The sequence below is a fragment of the Rhincodon typus genome, chromosome 24 (genome assembly GCF_021869965.1).
Source record: "Rhincodon typus isolate 14 chromosome 24, sRhiTyp1.1, whole genome shotgun sequence".
In the NCBI taxonomy this organism is placed as follows: domain Eukaryota; kingdom Metazoa; phylum Chordata; class Chondrichthyes; order Orectolobiformes; family Rhincodontidae; genus Rhincodon; species Rhincodon typus.
Genome location: NC_063355.1, coordinates 25,215,035 through 25,232,985, shown reverse-complemented (window position 1 = coordinate 25,232,985; position 17,951 = coordinate 25,215,035). Strand labels below are relative to the sequence as shown.

The 17,951-nt window shown below is 40.2% G+C and overlaps 1 protein-coding gene across 4 annotated transcripts in view; it reads left to right on the top strand.

Annotated features, from left to right (window-relative positions):
* The window catches only part of atxn2 (ataxin 2), a 45,808-nt gene that overhangs the window by 21,809 nt on the left and 6,048 nt on the right, over positions 1-17,951 (top strand). For 2 of the 4 annotated variants that reach the window (XM_048611399.1, XM_048611401.1), the window contains 8 exons: positions 3,783-3,899; positions 4,999-5,069; positions 5,811-6,130; positions 8,313-8,379; positions 12,113-12,265; positions 12,917-12,989; positions 15,071-15,258; positions 15,584-15,713. In XM_048611399.1, coding sequence (XP_048467356.1) covers positions 3,783-3,899; positions 4,999-5,069; positions 5,811-6,130; positions 8,313-8,379; positions 12,113-12,265; positions 12,917-12,989; positions 15,071-15,258; positions 15,584-15,713 — 1,119 coding nt within the window. The remainder of the gene's footprint in view (positions 1-3,782; positions 3,900-4,998; positions 5,070-5,810; positions 6,131-8,312; positions 8,380-12,112; positions 12,266-12,916; positions 12,990-15,070; positions 15,259-15,583; positions 15,714-17,951) is intronic. The other 2 variants (XM_048611400.1, XM_048611402.1) reach the window with 1 other exon arrangement.

Below are 17,951 nucleotides of genomic sequence, written 5' to 3'. Positions count from 1 at the left end.
TCTGCGGAACAACACACCAGCTCGGCGAGCCAACCGACCTCAACACCCACAACCCAAGCTACAAATCTACTCCAAAACCTTAGAGGTTAATAGGGCCGGAAGAGGAGCCGTTGAAGGTGATTTTCTGACTATAAATAGATCAAAAATAGAGGCAGGTGAGTGCAGTTCCACCCAACCAGAAGATAGTAGAGAGCCTTAATGTTGGTGACATAATCTTCTACCATTGCCATCACTCCTTCTGGAATTCCTCCTTCATTTAAGGTGCTCAATAAGATCTCATTGCCCAGGCTTTTGGTCACCAGACCTAATATCTCTGGATCAGTATTAAATTAGTTAACAGTGCTGCAAAACACCTTGGATCATTTTGACATGTCAAAGATGCTAAATAGAAAATAAGTTGCTGTTACACTTATGAATCTACAATAAAAGTGGGTGTTGTACTTTTCTCTAAAAAAGAAAGAGCCATTGCTTAATTTTATTGGAAATTGTTGTTTGCTTTTTGAAAAGATCTAAAATTTTTCTTGCGTTCCCCCTCTTTGGATTAAAATCCATTTATTATGGATGTCTTTACGAAGCACAGTAGAATATTTTTTACATTAATGGTGCTCACTACTCACGTTTTAAGTGAGGATGGTGTCTTAATGAATTTTCCTCCTTGGTAAGCTGTTAGTAATACATTGAGGATTTGAATCCATCGAATGTAGAATTGCTCGGGTGAGGGCTGGATACCAATTTAGTTTCCAACCTGAACTTGTGATATATTTCTAAAGACAATGTATGATTATTTTTGAAGAAAGTTTGAATTATAAATGAGATTCTTATATTTTATAGATATATAAGATCAGGAGCAGGCCACTAGGCGTGTTCCATCATTTAACAATCATGATTGAACACTTTAATGCCTCTTATCCACTACGTCCTCAAAACCCTTTACGCTATTAATAATCATGTTTATCAATCTCTATTTATACTCAAGACTGAGTTTCCACAGCCGTCTGAGGTAGAGAATTCCAAATATTCCACAAGCGTTTAAAAAAAATTCTCATCTCAAATAAATTACATTCCCTTATTTTTACTTTGTGCCCCTAGTTCCTTTCTCCCACCCAGAGGAAACATCTTACCTGCATCAGCCGTGTCCATTATATTAACTATTTTTGCAGGTTTCAATGAGATCAATTTGCATTTGTTCCAAATTCTTGAGAATACAGTCTCAACTTGCCCAATCTTTCTTCATATGACAGTCTGCCATCCTGGAACAAGTCTGACAGATCTTCATTACGTGCTCCCTCTTTTGCATTAATATATTTCCTGTGACCAGGAGAATAAAACTACACACACTTTCTCTCTCTACATTCAGATGAGTATATATGTTTCCAACAGCCATTGATTTAAACCTGGAAACCCATAAACCATTGTATACGAGATATTTGCTCATGTTTCAGTTCTTCTTGGGAGGGCTGACTTTCACCTGTTGAGACCATAAAATATAAAAGTCACTAGAAATGTTCATGCTTAATTTATTACAAATTATTCCAGCTGTAAATCATGAACTGCATCAAATTCAACAATACCCCAATGAACGTGATGTTCTATCCCTACTTTAAAAAATGGGTGAATCCAAAAAAGTACAATAGTATTAGCAACCGCGGGTATAGATAGTTGTGCCATTTAAATTTGGGACCACTATAGTTGTTTGACAACAATGGCAACAATCCACACCAACACTTGGTAACTTCATGTGAGATACTTTTGAGAGAATCTATCAATAATATGACAATGGCTGAAGAGGCCAAGGTGCACTGTAGGAAGGCATCCCAGCTGAAATGGATTTGTTTGTTGCATGTTCTTGGTTTTTTGTAGATGGAAAGATGCTAGATCCAAGTTTGGAGACTGTTTCAAATGTAATTCTGAATCTTGCAATAAATCCAACAGTACTATTGAGAATTTTAAATGAAACCTGTTACAGTTAAATCACATAGTTGCACCGTCGGATTGATCTATCAGTGATGACTATAGGTGCCCTAGGTGTGAGATCTTCCTGCTTTATTCCCTGTGACTTCTTTTGTGTATCTTCAGTCATTGTTTGAGTGTTGCATTTTAACACACACCTTCTGACATTTTATTTGGAGCACTGTACTGTTGACCTTTTTCCAGGCATTAAATGGGAATACAGATTTTGAAATCTGAATGTGGATTGATTAGTCTGGTTCATGATAAGTTTTTGGTTGGTTTGCACGCCCCCACCTTCTCTTCTATTGGTTCTTTTTGAGCTTGTCAAGATTACCTGTTCGATTTCAGCCGGCCTCACTGATTTAATTCCATTTGTTATAATTAACAGTTCTATTCAACTCAGCTATATCATTGCAATTAAATTGTATCCATGTGTGACAATACTATGGCTTTGAGGTTTATTTTGTCCTGGTTTCTTCCTATGAAGAGATTTTGAGAGACAGAGATGATGAGTGGACTGCTTCAAGGCAATAAAATAAACAGCTTTGTGAGGCCTTGGGATTTTTTTAAAATTGGAAGAATTGAAGCAGCCTGAATGGGTAGAGTCAAGCTTCCACAGAACCAGGATTTTAGTTTGTTTTCAGTAGCTTTGGGGTTGTAAAAGTTGCTACATATCTCTCTTGCTTTGCTACAGCTAAAAGCTTGGGCTTTCTTCCTGCTAGAATTGCATGTCAGGCAATCTATTTTACTGACTTTGCCTTTGCCAAGGGTATGTTTGAGATGTTACGATATTGGACCAGTTGTTGTTTAGAAGTTTAACAATTTATCATTCTGTTAAGTTTTCCAATAGACTTAAGCTTTTCCCAATCCTTTATTTTATTTGTATTGTAACCATAGTGTTTGAATAAAGTTTGTTTTGCTTCAAGCAAAACTTTGACCAATCAAATTGCATCCAGAATGCAACCCCAGGCACTTGTCTTTAAAATAAGAAAAAGTTAGGGTCTAGGCTATCTCCTTGACATGTTTTACGGGGATTTGGTCTGGTCCATAACACACAATTATCAAGTATTGCATCCATTTAGCAAACACTGCTGTAAACTCATAGTCAATCTGTTAAATCTTTCCATACACAGGTCTAATGAAACCTGTAATACTGTTTTACAACTGTTAGTTACATTCGTGCTTCCACCCTCCCCCCAAAAAAATGTGTATTTTAAGTTTCTACATTCTAAGAGAGTTCTTTGTTGAAGTTCTGTTTATGACTTAATGCTGGATGCTGAGAGTACCCAAGCTGGCAAAGTCAATTGCAGTCAAATTATCCTACTTAAAATCAGCAATCTTAATTTTTAGACTTCAGACATTTCTAGTAAAACACATGACTAAGTTTAATTGTTATATGCTTCACGGATGACACGTTGAAAAATAGTTGATTGTTTCACAACAGAAATATCAGCATCTATTCAGTTTGCTCAGCTTGGTTCCTTCAGTCTGCATCACTGAATTATTGTTTCATGCACTGTCGAATCCAATGTTAAAACTCTCCCAAAGAAAGGAGTTGTCTTTATTAAGTAAGTAGCAATGTGACAAGATCTAACTGTCTGTTAAATGTTGGTATACTCCACATAAATCACCTGTTGACTTTTGTTAGAGTTGCATTTGAGCTAGTGCATGGACTTTTAATGAAATTGTGGCTGAGGCTGAATTATTAGGATGCTTAATTGAAAACTGTTATTTCTGCTAGACATGCACAAAAAAGCTGTTTGCTTTATAACTTCTGCATTATGCATAAATTTATTTCAGAAATAATTCTGGATGCATTTGTCCACTTACAGCTAAGGAAACCAGACTTCAGGAACAGAAGCAGAATTCCCCCTCTGTAAACAAAGAGAATCCAAAGCCTGTTGAAATCTGTAATACTCCCCCTAGCTTAACCAAACCAGGAATCAAGGGTTAGTATTACACGAGTCTACAGTAAGTTCCTATCTAACGTTGACTTAATGTGATTACACTTTAATGTTAATGAAGTATTGACCATATGTCCATTTAACATTGCCTGTTTCACTTTTAATATTGTTTGCACAGACTTACTCCATTTTGGGTCTACACGTGCACGTGACTTTTCTTGTAGTGCTTCCGCCTTTACCCTTGCCCTCCATTCCTCTTTCTTCTTCCGTCCTTGTCCTTGTCTCAACAGCCTTTGTTTTTACCTTTGTGCTCAGGGTCTGTTCTTCAATCTCTTCTCCTGGCTCCCATTCCGAACTCGCACCAAAGTATTGTGTTGCATCTGGTGGCAGACATTGGTTGGTGCAAGTAGACCTAAGACTTCAGTTTGCTGCACCAGTCAGGTTCTGTCGCTAGGTGGAACCTGGTCAATTTGTGTTGTAGTGAGTAATTGTTTTAAATGTTTTGTATTTATTATTTACCATATTTTGAGTAATGTATCTGTTTTGCAAGTTATTTCAACTAGGAATTCAGTGCTGCTCATGTATCACGTAGTATCTAAACATGCATTTTGTTTTCTGGGCAAGAAATGTCTAAAAAAACCTAACTAGCCATAGCGCAGATTCCTAAAAGAATACACGATTCACTTAAAAGTCAGGATTTTTAGGAACGTAGTTCAAACTTTGAGGATTCTCCCTCGTATATAGGAATATTGTAGGAATTCTTAATTGTAGTTTTTCACAGCCCTTCTAAAAGGAGATACCTATCCATTTGTAAAACCTTTCAGTTGTGTACTTATGCAGTTTGGCGTTGCCATCATTAATTTAATTGTTGCATTTGTCATCAGTACTTATCCTTACAGATAACATGCTCATTCAATCTTCCACACCCAGTTAGAAGTTAATACACTGCTACTCTGTGAAAGAGTGTCAGACAAAACAAAATTAACCACATGCAATTTATAAAATACTTTTGTGCCCCAGCCTCTTATTATACAGCATAATTACTTAAATGCAATTTTTTTGGTTCAAAATAGTTCAATTGTCTTAATTTCAGGCTTGTACAACTAACATGTTTTCCAAATGATTTTTTGTTTTCTGTTTACAGCTACATCTCCATTGGTTTCAGATCATAAGAAACAAATAGCAGATTTAAAAAAATTCAGGGAAGATTTTAGAGTGAGTACTTTTCAGTATCATTCCTTTTCACAAAGTTAAATTCAATTTTGTTGTAGAACTGAGGACGGACTTGCCAAATTCTTCACAGACTTGTTCTATTAATCATGTCAAGGTGGACATCAGACCTGGCAGTCTCCCCTCCACAGTTACCTTTGGAGGAGCAACATCTATGACCCAGTTATGACCTCATGACCCCATTGGGGGTTGCAGCCCAAGTTTGGGAATCCTTCTGTGGAGCAAAAGAAATTACCTCTTTACAAACCCACCAGTTAAACAATTGCCATTGACTTCATTCCCATCCCTGCTGCACCTTTTGTTTTTAAGAAAGTACTTTGATTTTTGTTGCTTTTAAATTAGTATTTTACTTGTTCACTCAACAGTTATAATGCACTTTGAGGAGTTCTCAGTGTTGCCTTTTTCCAGACTGTTGCTGCCTGTCAAGTTATTCCTAGAGCAACTTCTCAATTTTTCTTGACCAAAGCATTTTTATGTTTTCATTTATGATGTCAAAAATGCATTCCTTTTCCTTTTGCTGAACTTGCCATGTTGCATATTACAATGTTATATTTGAAATGTAACAATAATATTTTTACATAATAGGGCTAAGTAATGCAACTTTGAATATAATAAACTTTTGACCACTAGTGTTAAATAGCATTGTCCTCAGATTTAGGTGACTTGTTATGCAAATGCTGAGACTTTTTATGTTGGCTTATATACTTAAACTTGTACCGTTCTTAGTTGCAGACTACTCCAATCAATGATCCAGTTGTGGATCAATTCAAGTCCAGAGAGAGTATAGATAACCAATCTAGGGATCCAATCAAGGAGAAGATAACAGTGATTGAACCGGCTAGCAAAGAATCTGTCAGTGAGAGCAGTTCAAATGCAAACACCAGCAATGGCAGCAGCAAACCAAGCAGTCCCAGTGCTTCCCCGAATATAATCAGCTCTGAACAGAAGAGAGGACCAGATGTAACTTCCCAGGCAGTCCAGACTACTGGTCCAACTAGTAAGCCGGAAAAAGAAGAAAAGGAGGATAAAAAGGAAGGTACACCAGAGTACGTATGCACACCCAGAAATTGTATATTACAAATAATTCAACCAGGATGAAACAATTGTGTAGAAGTTTGTGGGCAACAAATTTTCATATTATCCTCCCAATTTAAATAAAACTTACAGGAGTCTGATTTCTTAATTTGGTGACATTGCATGATCAGATGCTAGGTGTAAGGGCGCAGGCTACCTCCTTCCTGCACGATCATTGTTCTACAGTAGATGGGAGTTTTGGCTCCCACTGGACCTCTGGCAGGTTATTCATTATCTCTACGCTTGGAGCCCTCCAAAGTATCAACTTAAATAGGATCATTTGGCGGGTTCTGATGTAATTAGATAAAATAGTTGATCAGGGAATATTAGGCTATTAAGTACATAGTCTAACTCCTAAGTAACTATTCAACAGACCTCATAGTGGCATCATACACCCCAATTAGAACTCCCCCAGACTACTTACAACCCTCAGACACTGACCTGAGCAACCCCGGGACGAAGTTGCAAACTCTGACCAGACCCAACATGACTGGGCCAGAACCCACCTCCGGGCCCCTGAATCCCTGCCTCTCACTGGATCCAATTTCACCTACCCATCCTGATCTAAACATTACATCACTTACCTGGCACCCTTTCCACCTTGCACCATGTCATCCTACCCCACTTCCCTTGACATCCTACCCAGCTGGCACCCTACGTTTATCTGGTACCTTGCCACCTACCTCTTAAACTGGCAGCCAACCCTCCTGGCCAAGGTTGCAATCATTTTACGTAATTACTGGTTCTCAGTAGCTGTAAAAGTGGCTGTCAGGACCCTTTTTTAAATTTCAGAATACACCAGCTCACTGCTGGGAAAAGAGACCATGGGTTGCCTTCTCCTGATAGTTCTACATTGTGAAAGAACTGCCAGAGGAAGTGGTGGAGGCTACTACAATTACAACATTTAAAAGGCATCTGAATGGGTACATGAGTAGGAAGGGTTCAGAGCGATTTGGGCGAAATGCTGGCAAATGGGACTAGATTAATTCAAGATATCTGGACAAGTTGGACCGAAGGGTTTGTTTCCATGTTGTACGGCTCTCTGCCTCTATAACTGTCAGAATGGAAGTACAGCTCCACATTTCTGAAGGAACTGAGTTTGGAATTTCCTCTCAGAAATGCACAGCTTCTTTCTTTCGTAAGTGGCAATCTCAAAGATTGGAAAATCCAGCCCAAAGCTTACAACTTCACCACAAGCAGTAATTGTACAGTGTTTTTGAAGTGCTCGGTGGTTGTGGCAAAGCTCTTGGTAAATGTTGAAAGCAAGGTGTTATCCTTAAAATACTCGTATCAATGTCATTTTCAACTTGGTGGTTTCCATTTTAAAATGCTTTGACAGTACTTTTTCTTTTGTAGCTGTTTGCTCTGATTTTGAAGTGCGCAAGCTTTGTAATTCTAAACTTCATATTCAGTCTGACTGACAATTTTTGAGCCAGCACCTCGTTGGCTGTATAAAATGTCATGACTGCCCTTAACAGGACTATATAGACTGCATCATCACAAAAACAACAAAGGAATGATTTGAAAGCTTTTTCCCCATTGTTGATTATTGGAACACTTTTTTCACATTATTGACACAAAAATGCTTTAACAGCATTAAAGATGGCTTCAAATAAGTAAGAAATTTGCAGAAGAGTAGAGGGAAGATCAGAAAGACAATTATGACAGCTGCAGTTGAAGAGATGGCACAGATGAGGTGGATTTCTTGTGTTGTAGATTCTCTGTAGCAAAATTACCATATGATCCGTTTTCTCTTGGACGTGACTTTGAGTTTGAAAAGCCTAAACAAAGAATCCCAAGAACCTTAATTGTTCCCTCTTTTTGTTTAATGTTTGGCTGGTAGTTGTTGTAGACCTTGTATTAAAAATCACTTGAAAAATGGTTGGAGTTAAAATTGAAACCAAATTAAAAATTGCAAAATGTGTAGTTGACAGTGCCAAATGCTTTTACCATAAAGTAAACTTGATTTCTAAACAAATCCAGAAAACCCTTGCTGCTGGAAAACTGAAATATAAACCAGGAAATGCTGAAAATACTTGGCAAGTTACACAGCATCTTTGAATAGAGCAAGGTTGCCACTTTAGGTCGATGGTCATCTGCCAATGATGCCTGAAATAATGTACAGTCTTAAAAATTTTCTCTTTCTCTTTTTAGACAAGTTAGAAAATCTACATTGAATCCAAATGCTAAAGAGTTCAATCCCAAGACTTTCTATACTCCTGTAAGTTGTGCTACCTATTTGTTCTCCCCTGGTGGTAATATTGAAGAGAGCTTGTGCTCAGATTCAAGGGAGGGAAGAATCCACAGCCAACATCGGAAGGAAGTGAGGGGGTAAATGATAGCTATATAGTTAATTTCTTGCTGAAATGAGGATTCTCATAGGTCTTTTGTCTCATAGAAATTTTCAGTAACATCCACGAGAGGGACATGGCCGTACATTCCAAATTGGGTCAGTTAATGAGGCACCACGATACTGACTTTAGAATACATAAGATGGCTGATTATGGGAAATTTGCATTCTCTGAGGCAAATTGGTTTCTCAGCTGCATGTTAGGGCAGTCCTTGCTCATTGGGAAACTATATTTCGTGTTACTCAACAAGGAGGGAGACATTACTCATCCAGATTTTGGTGATAAAATTAATACTTTTTGCAATTGAAGTAAAAAAAATTATTTTCTGCCAAGAGAGTTACATTAGATGACTTTTACTCCACATTCCCCTTTTTCTTATTCTACAGTAACCAACTTCAGTGTTTCCACATCTAATGTCATCATTGCTTTAGTGACTGCCAGGAGTTGCACTAATTTTAGACAATATTTAGAGGGGCTACACAGGGTTTAGGAACCTCAGTGATTATGTCTTAAAATAACCAGTTCTGGTTCCTACACTTCCTATAGACAAAGGGTGTGGCCATGGGTACCCGCATGGGCCCAAGCTATGCCTGCCTCTTTGTAGGATACAATCCCTCTTCCAAAGCTACACTGGCCCTAGTCCCCACCTCTTCCTCCGTCACATCAATGATTGTATCGGCGCCACCTCGTGCTCCCACGAGGAGCTCGAACAGTTCATCCACTTCACCAACACCTTCCACCCCAACCTTAAGTTCACCTGGACCATCTCTGATACCTCTCTCTCCTTCCTGGACCTCTCTGTCTCCATCTCTGGCATCTACCTGGAAACCGATATCTATTTCAAGCCTACCGACTCCCACAGCTACCTAGAATACACCTCCTCTCACCCACCTTCCTGCAAAAAGGCCATCCCCTATTCCTCATTCCTTCACCTCCGCCGCATCTGCTCCCGAGATGAGGCATTCCACTCCTGGACATCCCAGATGTCCTTGTTTTTCAAGGACCACAACTTCCCCTCCACAGTGGTCGAAAGCACCCTGGACCGTGTCTCTCGCATTTCCCGCAACTCATCCCTCACACCCCCTCCTGCAATAATAACCAAAACAGAATCCCCCTCGTCCTCACGTACCATCCCACCAACCTCCGAATCTAACGTATCATCCTCCGACACTTCCGCCATCTGCAATCTGACCCCACCACCAAAGACATTTTTTCCCTCCCCACCCTTATCTGCTTTCTGGAGGGACCACTCTCTCCGTGACTCCCTTGTCCACTCCAGACTCCCCACCAGTCCCACCACCCCGGCACTTTTCCCTGCAACCGCAGCAAGTGCTACACCAGCCCCTACACCTCCCCCCTCACCCCCATCCCAAGCCCTAAGAAGACCTTCCACATCAAACAGATGTTCACCTGCACATCTGTTAATGTGGTATACTGTATCTGCTGTTCCCATTGTGGCCTCCTGTACATTGGGGAAACCAAGCAGAGGCTTGGGGATCGCTTTGTGGAACACCTACGCTCAGTTCGCAACAAACAATTACACCTCCCAGTCACGAACCATTTCAACTCCCCCTCCCACTCCTTGGATGCCATGTCCATCCTGGGCCTCCTGTATTGCCACAATGATGCCACCCGAACGTTGCAGGAACAGCATCTCATATTTCGCTTGGGAACCCTGCAGCCCAAGCGTATCAATGTGGACTTCACAAGCTTCAAAATCTCCCCTCCCCCGACCGCATCCCAAAACCAGCCCAGCTCGTCCCCGCCTCCCTAACCATTCCTCCCACCTCAAGCCCCACACCCATCTCCTACCCACTAACCTCTTCGCGCCGCCTCGACCTGTCTGTCCTCCCTGGACCGACCTATCCCCTCCCTAACTCCCCACCTATGTTCACCTTTACTGGCTCCAACTCCGCCTCTTTGACCTGTCTGTCTTTTCTCCGCCTATCTTCTCCTTTATCCATCTTCTATCCGCCTCCCCCTCTCCCTATTTATTTCAGAATCCCCTTCCCCTCCCCCATTTCTGAAGAAGGGTCTCGACCCGAAACGTCAGCTTTCCTGCTCCTCTGCTGCTTGGCCTGCTGTGTTCATCTAGCTCTACACCTTGTTATCTCAGTTCTGGTCTCTGTTTGCTTTACTTAAACTGTAGATTGGATTGGTTATTGTAACCATTTGTTTCATTAGTCTGTGGCTTCTGTGGGACAGTGCATTTTCTGTCAGTTTGCAGTTGAAATATTAATTTGTCATTGTAAAGAACAATTCCGTTTGAAGTGTACTGGGATAGAAAGCTTTTCGGTGAAACCTTTCCTTGAATTTCAATGAGTTGCTGATCTTATCCAGTGACCTTGCTCTCCAGACCTGTCTTTTTTATCAAGCAAGATGTCAGCTTTGACTGTTTACTATTAAGATTAGGTGCATTCGGGACTCTGTAGACCTATTCTCTGTTACACTGACCATAAAACATAGGAGCACATGTAGGCTATTTGGCCATTTGAGTCTGTTCTGCTGGTAGTGATATCATGGCTGATCTGCTAATTTCAACTCCACTCTCCTGTCTTATCCCAATAACCTTTGCCCTTACTGATGAAAAAAATTGTCTCATCCTTGAATGTCCTTAACTCTGGTAAAGCATTCCACAGATTTGCAAACCTGAGACAGCAGCTTTTCATAATCTCTTTATTTGATGGGTAGCCCCTAACTCTAAGACTACATCCTCGGGTCCTAGGATTTTCTTAAAAGGAGCAATTAAATATGTTGGGCCCGTACTCGTTCAAATTTAGAAGAATGAGAGGAGACGTTATTAAAATATTTTAGATTTTTGGGGGAATTGACAAGGTAATATGATGTTGTTTTCCCCTTGGAGAATCTACGATTAGAGGACATAATCTTAGAATAAGGGATTGTCCAGTTTGGACAGAGATGAGGTGAAACTTCTGAGGGGATGAATCTGTGGAATTCTATTTCACAGAATTTAAGAGGCTGGGTTGTTAAGTGCATGCAAGACTGAGATACAGATTTTTACTCCGTAAAGAAATCACGGGTTATGCAGAAAAGACAGGAAAGTGGAGTTGAGGATAATCAAATTAGCCATGATCTCAATGGCAGGGCAGACTTGGTGATCTGAATGGCCTATGTCTACTTCCATGTCTCATCCCCTCGTAGAATAGGGGATAGTGAGGGAGTGGTGTGGCAAATGGGACAGTAAGTGGGAGGCAGTGAGGAGTCAGGAGCAGGCCAGTGGCAGGAGACAGTAGTGAAGGTTTGGTAGCAGGTTGGCATCTAGGCGGCAGCAACAATGGGGAGCAGGGTGGAAGCAGGAAATGGTGAGATGTTGGTGAGTGGGAGGCAACAAAGGGTTTGGGAGCAGTTGGTGAGGTTGTATCAATCGTACAGTAAACAAGGGCATCCAACTGTTGATGTTAGTGGCACCATGAATATACCTGTTGATGGGTCCAATACTGATTTCCTGTTCCGCTTTGGCAGGAAGTAGTGACAGTATTGTGCTAAAGCTACTATATAAGTCTATGTTGCTATTAAAGATTACAGTAAAATTTTGTCCATTTCTGCAAATGGATACTTGAATTGCTTTTAAAATTTTAACAGCCTAAGCCAACAACCACACCAACACCGCCACGTCCTCAAGCCCAACCTAGCCCATCTATTGTGGTCCAGCAACATCCTCCGACGGTGTACAATCAGCCAATGTGTTATGCACAGAATGTGGTATACCCAGTTCCAGTTAGCCCAGGAGTACAGGTAACCAGCCTGAAATCTTTTTTTGTGTGGTTTTAAAACTAAACATGGAAAATTGTTTGTGTAGTGCTGTCTTGTTTAATAATGGATGGGTATAATGTGATAGGCAACAAATCTGAGATAGTAAGAACTGCAAATGCTGCAGCCAGAGACAATATAGTATGGAGCTGGAGGAACACAGCAGGCTGGGCAGCATTAGAGGAGCAGGAAAGTTGACGTTTCGGGTTGGGACCCTTCTTCAGAAATGGGGAGGGGGAAGGGAGCTGAGAAATAGAGAGGAGAGGAGGGGTGGGGCTGGGGAAGGCAGGTGGGATGGTGCCTACCTTCCCCAGCTCCACCTCTCTTCTCTCTCTTTATTTTCCAGCTCGCTTCCCTCTCCTCATTTCTGAAGAAGGATCCCGACCCGAAACGTCAACTTGCCTGCTGCTAATATGCTGCCTGGCCTGCTTTGTTACTGCAGCTCCACACTGTATAGGCAACAAATGCTGTTTTTGCCAGTGATGCTCACATCCTATGAACCATTAAATTTTATAAATCTACTCCACAAACAATATTGATGCTAACTCTAATGTTTAAGTTCTGTATTCTTGCTGAGTTGTATAAATTTAATTTTTACTGTCCAGACTGAACCATTACTGTTTCTTTCAACTCTAGACTACTCACATGTATCATGTTCCTATGACTCCAATGCCAATCAACCAAGCCAAGTCATATAGAGCAGGTAAAGGTGAGAGAATGGGGTTTTGTCTTGTATGGTGTATGATTTCTTTTTTGAGGGATTTATGTAGGATATCTTGTAGATATCTTGAAGTGTTCAGTGTACCTGTAATTGACATTCCAGTTTTGGTTTTGGTATCATTTAAGATCACTTTTATTTCTACCATGTTTTGAAAGTTGGTATGCTAATCAGCAACATGTGCTTTAAGGAATTTAAATCGTCATAATGGTATAAGTCAGTTAGCAGTTGTCAAGTACATGAAATGATCTTCGAAAAGTCTGATGGAGAAAATCTTCCATATGTGGCTCTTTGACAAGGCTGAAAACGAGCCTCTTCTCCCTCCCCACCTGATTTTGGCTATTTATAATCAATTGGTTATAGAGATTCAGTGGGGTCCTGCCACTAATGGTGTGGCTGATAAAGTCACTACTGCATATTGTGGATGTGTTGGTGTTAGTGCAGTTTGTCTGCTGTTAGCAATTTTACAGCAAAGGGTCTTCTGAGGAAGAGTGATCATAATACTGTTGAATTTGAAACTTTTGAAACAAAGCCGAATACAAAGGCTTGAGAAGCATGAATTTTAAAGTAGATTGACAAATTAAATACAAACTATAACCGTGCATGTAAAGAAATAATTGAGTAATCTCAATGAACATGTATTTCTCTGGGGATAAAACTCTATGGGAACATGTTCCTACGATAATTAACCAAAGAATTTAAAAATAGAATTGGATTAAAAGAGTAAGCTTACAAATGTGTATTGTGATCTATGGGGAGGAAAATGAACAGAATTCAAGAGGACTTATGTTGTTGGAATGGGTGGGTATATGGCAGATGAGATTTAATACAGTCATGTAGAGTAACGCATTTTGATAGGGAGATTGAGAAATGCCAATATAAATGAAAGGGTGTAGCTCTAAAGGGGCTGCAAAAAAACAGATCTAGAAATACGTATACACAAATCATTGAAGGTGGCAAGCTATGTGTGAAAGTTTTTTCTATTTAAAAATAAAAAGACACACGTGATCCTGGGTCTTATAAATATGTGACATTGAGTGCAAAAACAAACATGTTACGATGATCATCTGAGACACTGGTTTGGTCTTAACTGGAATATTGTGTCCAATTACAGATAATATACTTTGAGAAGGATCTGAAGACTTGAGGATAAAATCAAGGTTTATTTGCACAATGATTCAGGGTTGAAGGACTTTGGTTATGAAGATTGGTGATTTGAAAAAAGAGTGTATCATTCTTAATTGCTGATGGTTTAAAACTTCAGATCTATTTTCCAAAGATTGTGCATTTCTTTTATAATTATTACACATATTTGTATCACATGACAGTAACCAGATTTCTAAAGTTTAGCAAAATTGAAATTCTGTTGAACAGCGTTGATATTTAAATGGGTTTTGGTGCACTTGAGCATAAATCACAATCACATACCGAAAGGAATTGGGAAGGGATATGGTACCTGCTGTTCTTACAGGGGACTTGCTGTTTAAGAGTAAGGAAGCAATATAGTGCTTTTGTGAGACTACACGTCAGGTATTGTGTACTGTTTTGGACTCCATCCCTAATAGAGGATATAGCTATCTTAGAGGGAATACAATAAAGGTGTATTAGATTGATTCCTGTGTTGAAAGGGTCAACCTATGAGGAGAGATGAAGTAGAATGGACTTCTTAACTGAAGTTTAGCTGAATGAGAGCTCATTGAAATTTATAAAATCTTTCAGTGACTTGATTGGTTAAATTCTAAGTGGCTGTTTCTCTCCTGCCTTGATCTAGAAAGACGAGCTATAGTTTAAGGATAATGAATCAACCATTTAAAATTGAGATGAAAATTTCTTCACCTGTCCTTAGATGGATATGTGCACCTTGACTTGTTAAGTGTTGAGATAAATGATTATTTTTTTTACTGATGCTCAGCATTTATCTTTTTAGAAATGATCCATTCTTATTTATCTGATCATTATGCAATTTAATCGTTTGTGTTGACTGTCAAATTATCCTTTGATCAATTTTCCTTGCACAGTTTTTGATTAGATGTTGAAGATCACTGCAATCTCACTAATTGTTTTTTTTTCAGTACCAACCATGCCGCAACAGCGACCAGATCAGCACCACCCTCAGGGCACACCAACTATAATGCATCCAGTTAGTGCAGCTGGCCAGATTGTTTCGACTGCTCCAGCTTATTCACAATATGTTACTTATAACCCTCAACAGTTTCCTAACCAACCCCTTGTACAGTCTGTAGCACATTATCAATCACAGGTAAATTGCCAAAACTTTCCCACAAAGGTACTTTTTGAGTTTAACTTACAATATTTGAGTAGTTCTTTGCTAAACTAGCACTGCAAATTACAGTTAAATGCTGTAATGACTAGAGAACATTGTGTTGCATTTATGTTATAAAATCAATGCATTGTCTATTGATTTGTACTTGCTATGGTAGCTGATTTTTTTTTGGAGATTTACAGTACATCAACTCCATTGTTAAAATATGTAAGCAATACAATGGACATCTGTCCAGTGGAAACATTGCTATTTTATCCTTGTGTGTAAACTTAATTTTACTGATGATAGCTTCATTCTGCAGCCTCAGATGTACAGCCAAGTAATGCAGAGTAATGCTCGAATGATGGCACCGCCTGGTCATGGGCAACCAGGAATGGTCCCTTCATCTACAGCACAGTATCCTGCTGCTGAACAGACACATGCTATGTATGGTAAGCCATCAAGGCAGTTTTTAACTTCTGGTGTTTATTGGTTAAAATAATAACTTTGTTTGCATTTCTTGGATAATTTACATCATAGAGGCATGTATAGTATTGTGGAATGTTGGCCTTATTTCAAGAAGGTGGAAAACAAAAGTGAAAACAGACTTCAGTGTGGGAGTAGGCTCTTCAACCCTCAAGCTTGCTCTGCAAGCAAGTGTGAAAGTAAGATTATTGTTGTACAAAACCCCAAGTTATGCTTTTTTTTGGTTTTGAACACTGACCCTCATGAAAGATGTATTGGTTTGCAGGGGATGCAGCATAGATTGTGCGGAATGATATGGTGTGTAATACTATTGATGTTGTTATAGTCCACTTGAGTTCATGTTCAGTGCAATATACTTGTTTTTGCTTCAAGGACAAATGATGTAAGACAGTTTTAACTGAATGTGTTGGCTATAATACATTTGTAATGAATAAATGATTTATTGTCACTTGTGTTCTATAATGAGCAACACAGTAAAATACAGTGAAAAGCTTCAACTGTCACCACAATCCGGTGCCGTTTTGAATAGTTTAAGACTGAAAAGATATCACTGTGTTATCTCTGACTCCAGCATCGGCAGTTCTTACTATCTCTCACTGAAAGAGTCCATCTTCATTCCACCACCTCCGCCATGAGTCCTGAATCCTGAACCGGCTGACCACCAACACCTGAGCCTCCACCCCCTGAGCCTCCACCCCCTGCACCATACCTGCTGTCAGAATCGCCACACTTTGATGTGCCATCAGTTTGTGGTGGATCCACCTCGCCAACGGGCCACCGATGCCAGGCCCCGTGCTTGGACCCCCACTCAGCCTGCAAAAGGGGGCCCCGGCTCCAGGACTACCACAACCAGGAGTTCCTGGCTCTGCGGCTGCCTCACCAATGACCAGGCGCCCCTGGTCTGGGCCTACCACATCCAGGAATCTGTGGCTGTGCTGCCAGGCCAGGCTGTCACTTTGCCAAGAGTCCTGCTTGTGCTACCCTCCTCCACAATGTTCTCCTCCTGTCCCACCACCAACAGGTGGAAGATGAAAAAGATGAAGAAAACGAGGACTAAAAGGATAAAGAAAGAAGGGAGGAAGCAGTTGTCTGGAGCATACGGGCCCAGAAACCCGAACGCTGCCGAACTTGCTGGCACTGCTATCTTGGGAAGACTGAACTGCAATCCTGTATGAAAAGTCTCCCCCTTCCAGTGTCATCGGTGGAGATAATACTTGTACTACATGATGTATCTTTAGATGCTACTGTGAAGAAGTAATTGTGTATCATGGTTATAATGTACCGAACAGTACTTACTGCAAGCACTTCATGATATTGAACACTTTGAATATGCTAGTTACTCAAACAAGAATAATCTGGCTTAGCAGAAAGATTCAGAAATAATAGGCCAGTGTTGAATTTGTTACTACAGCATTAAGTCGCAGTTGTAAAAATAAATCGTGTGTATAGAGAAATCTATTTATGCCCACTTGGACTTGGGTTTTGCCAGTACTTTGTAAGCTAAGAGTACGCATATAGTATTTTTTCTAACTGTATTCACCATTCTTAGGAAGGTTAGATGCCATGTAAAGGATTCAAGAAAGGTCATTGTGCATGATTCTAGGTTTTTAAACATCTAACTAAAGAGGAATTATGAAAACAAAATATGGAAAAAGTACATCAAAGGTGAAGAGGCAGCCAGGGCCAGCAATCTGGAAATTGTAGATCTGACATAAAACATCAGAAGAGCCACAAATGTAAGTGGGAAGAAATTGATCGGTGGAGAGGAAAGGATCAAGATAGCAAGAAATAAGTTCCGTGGGACAGGAACAGACTGAAAATGTTTGTCTGCTGGAGCAGTCCAGTTAGTGGATTTTGGGAAGAAGGTAAAAGTGTCTGTTTGGGGTCTATAAGGTTGGAAGTTGTGGAGGTCAGTGTCAGTCCTGGAAATGATAGCTTAGTGTTCAGTGGTGAGGTCATGGTCTGGGTGAGATAAAAAGAAAAGTCCAAGAAGTGACATTCAGACTCTGAAGGTTGAGGTCAGCATGCTCTTTTGGTGTGTGGAGCATTTCTTGTTCCAGTCCTACTTGGGTGGCCCACCTCCTACAACTCTCTCTGAAGCAGTGATGATGCTAGTGATGCTACTTTCTGCTTCTGTCTGGAATTTGAAAAACTAATCAGCTTTGCTTCCTATTGCCATCTTTCTCACTTTCCCGTCCATCTCT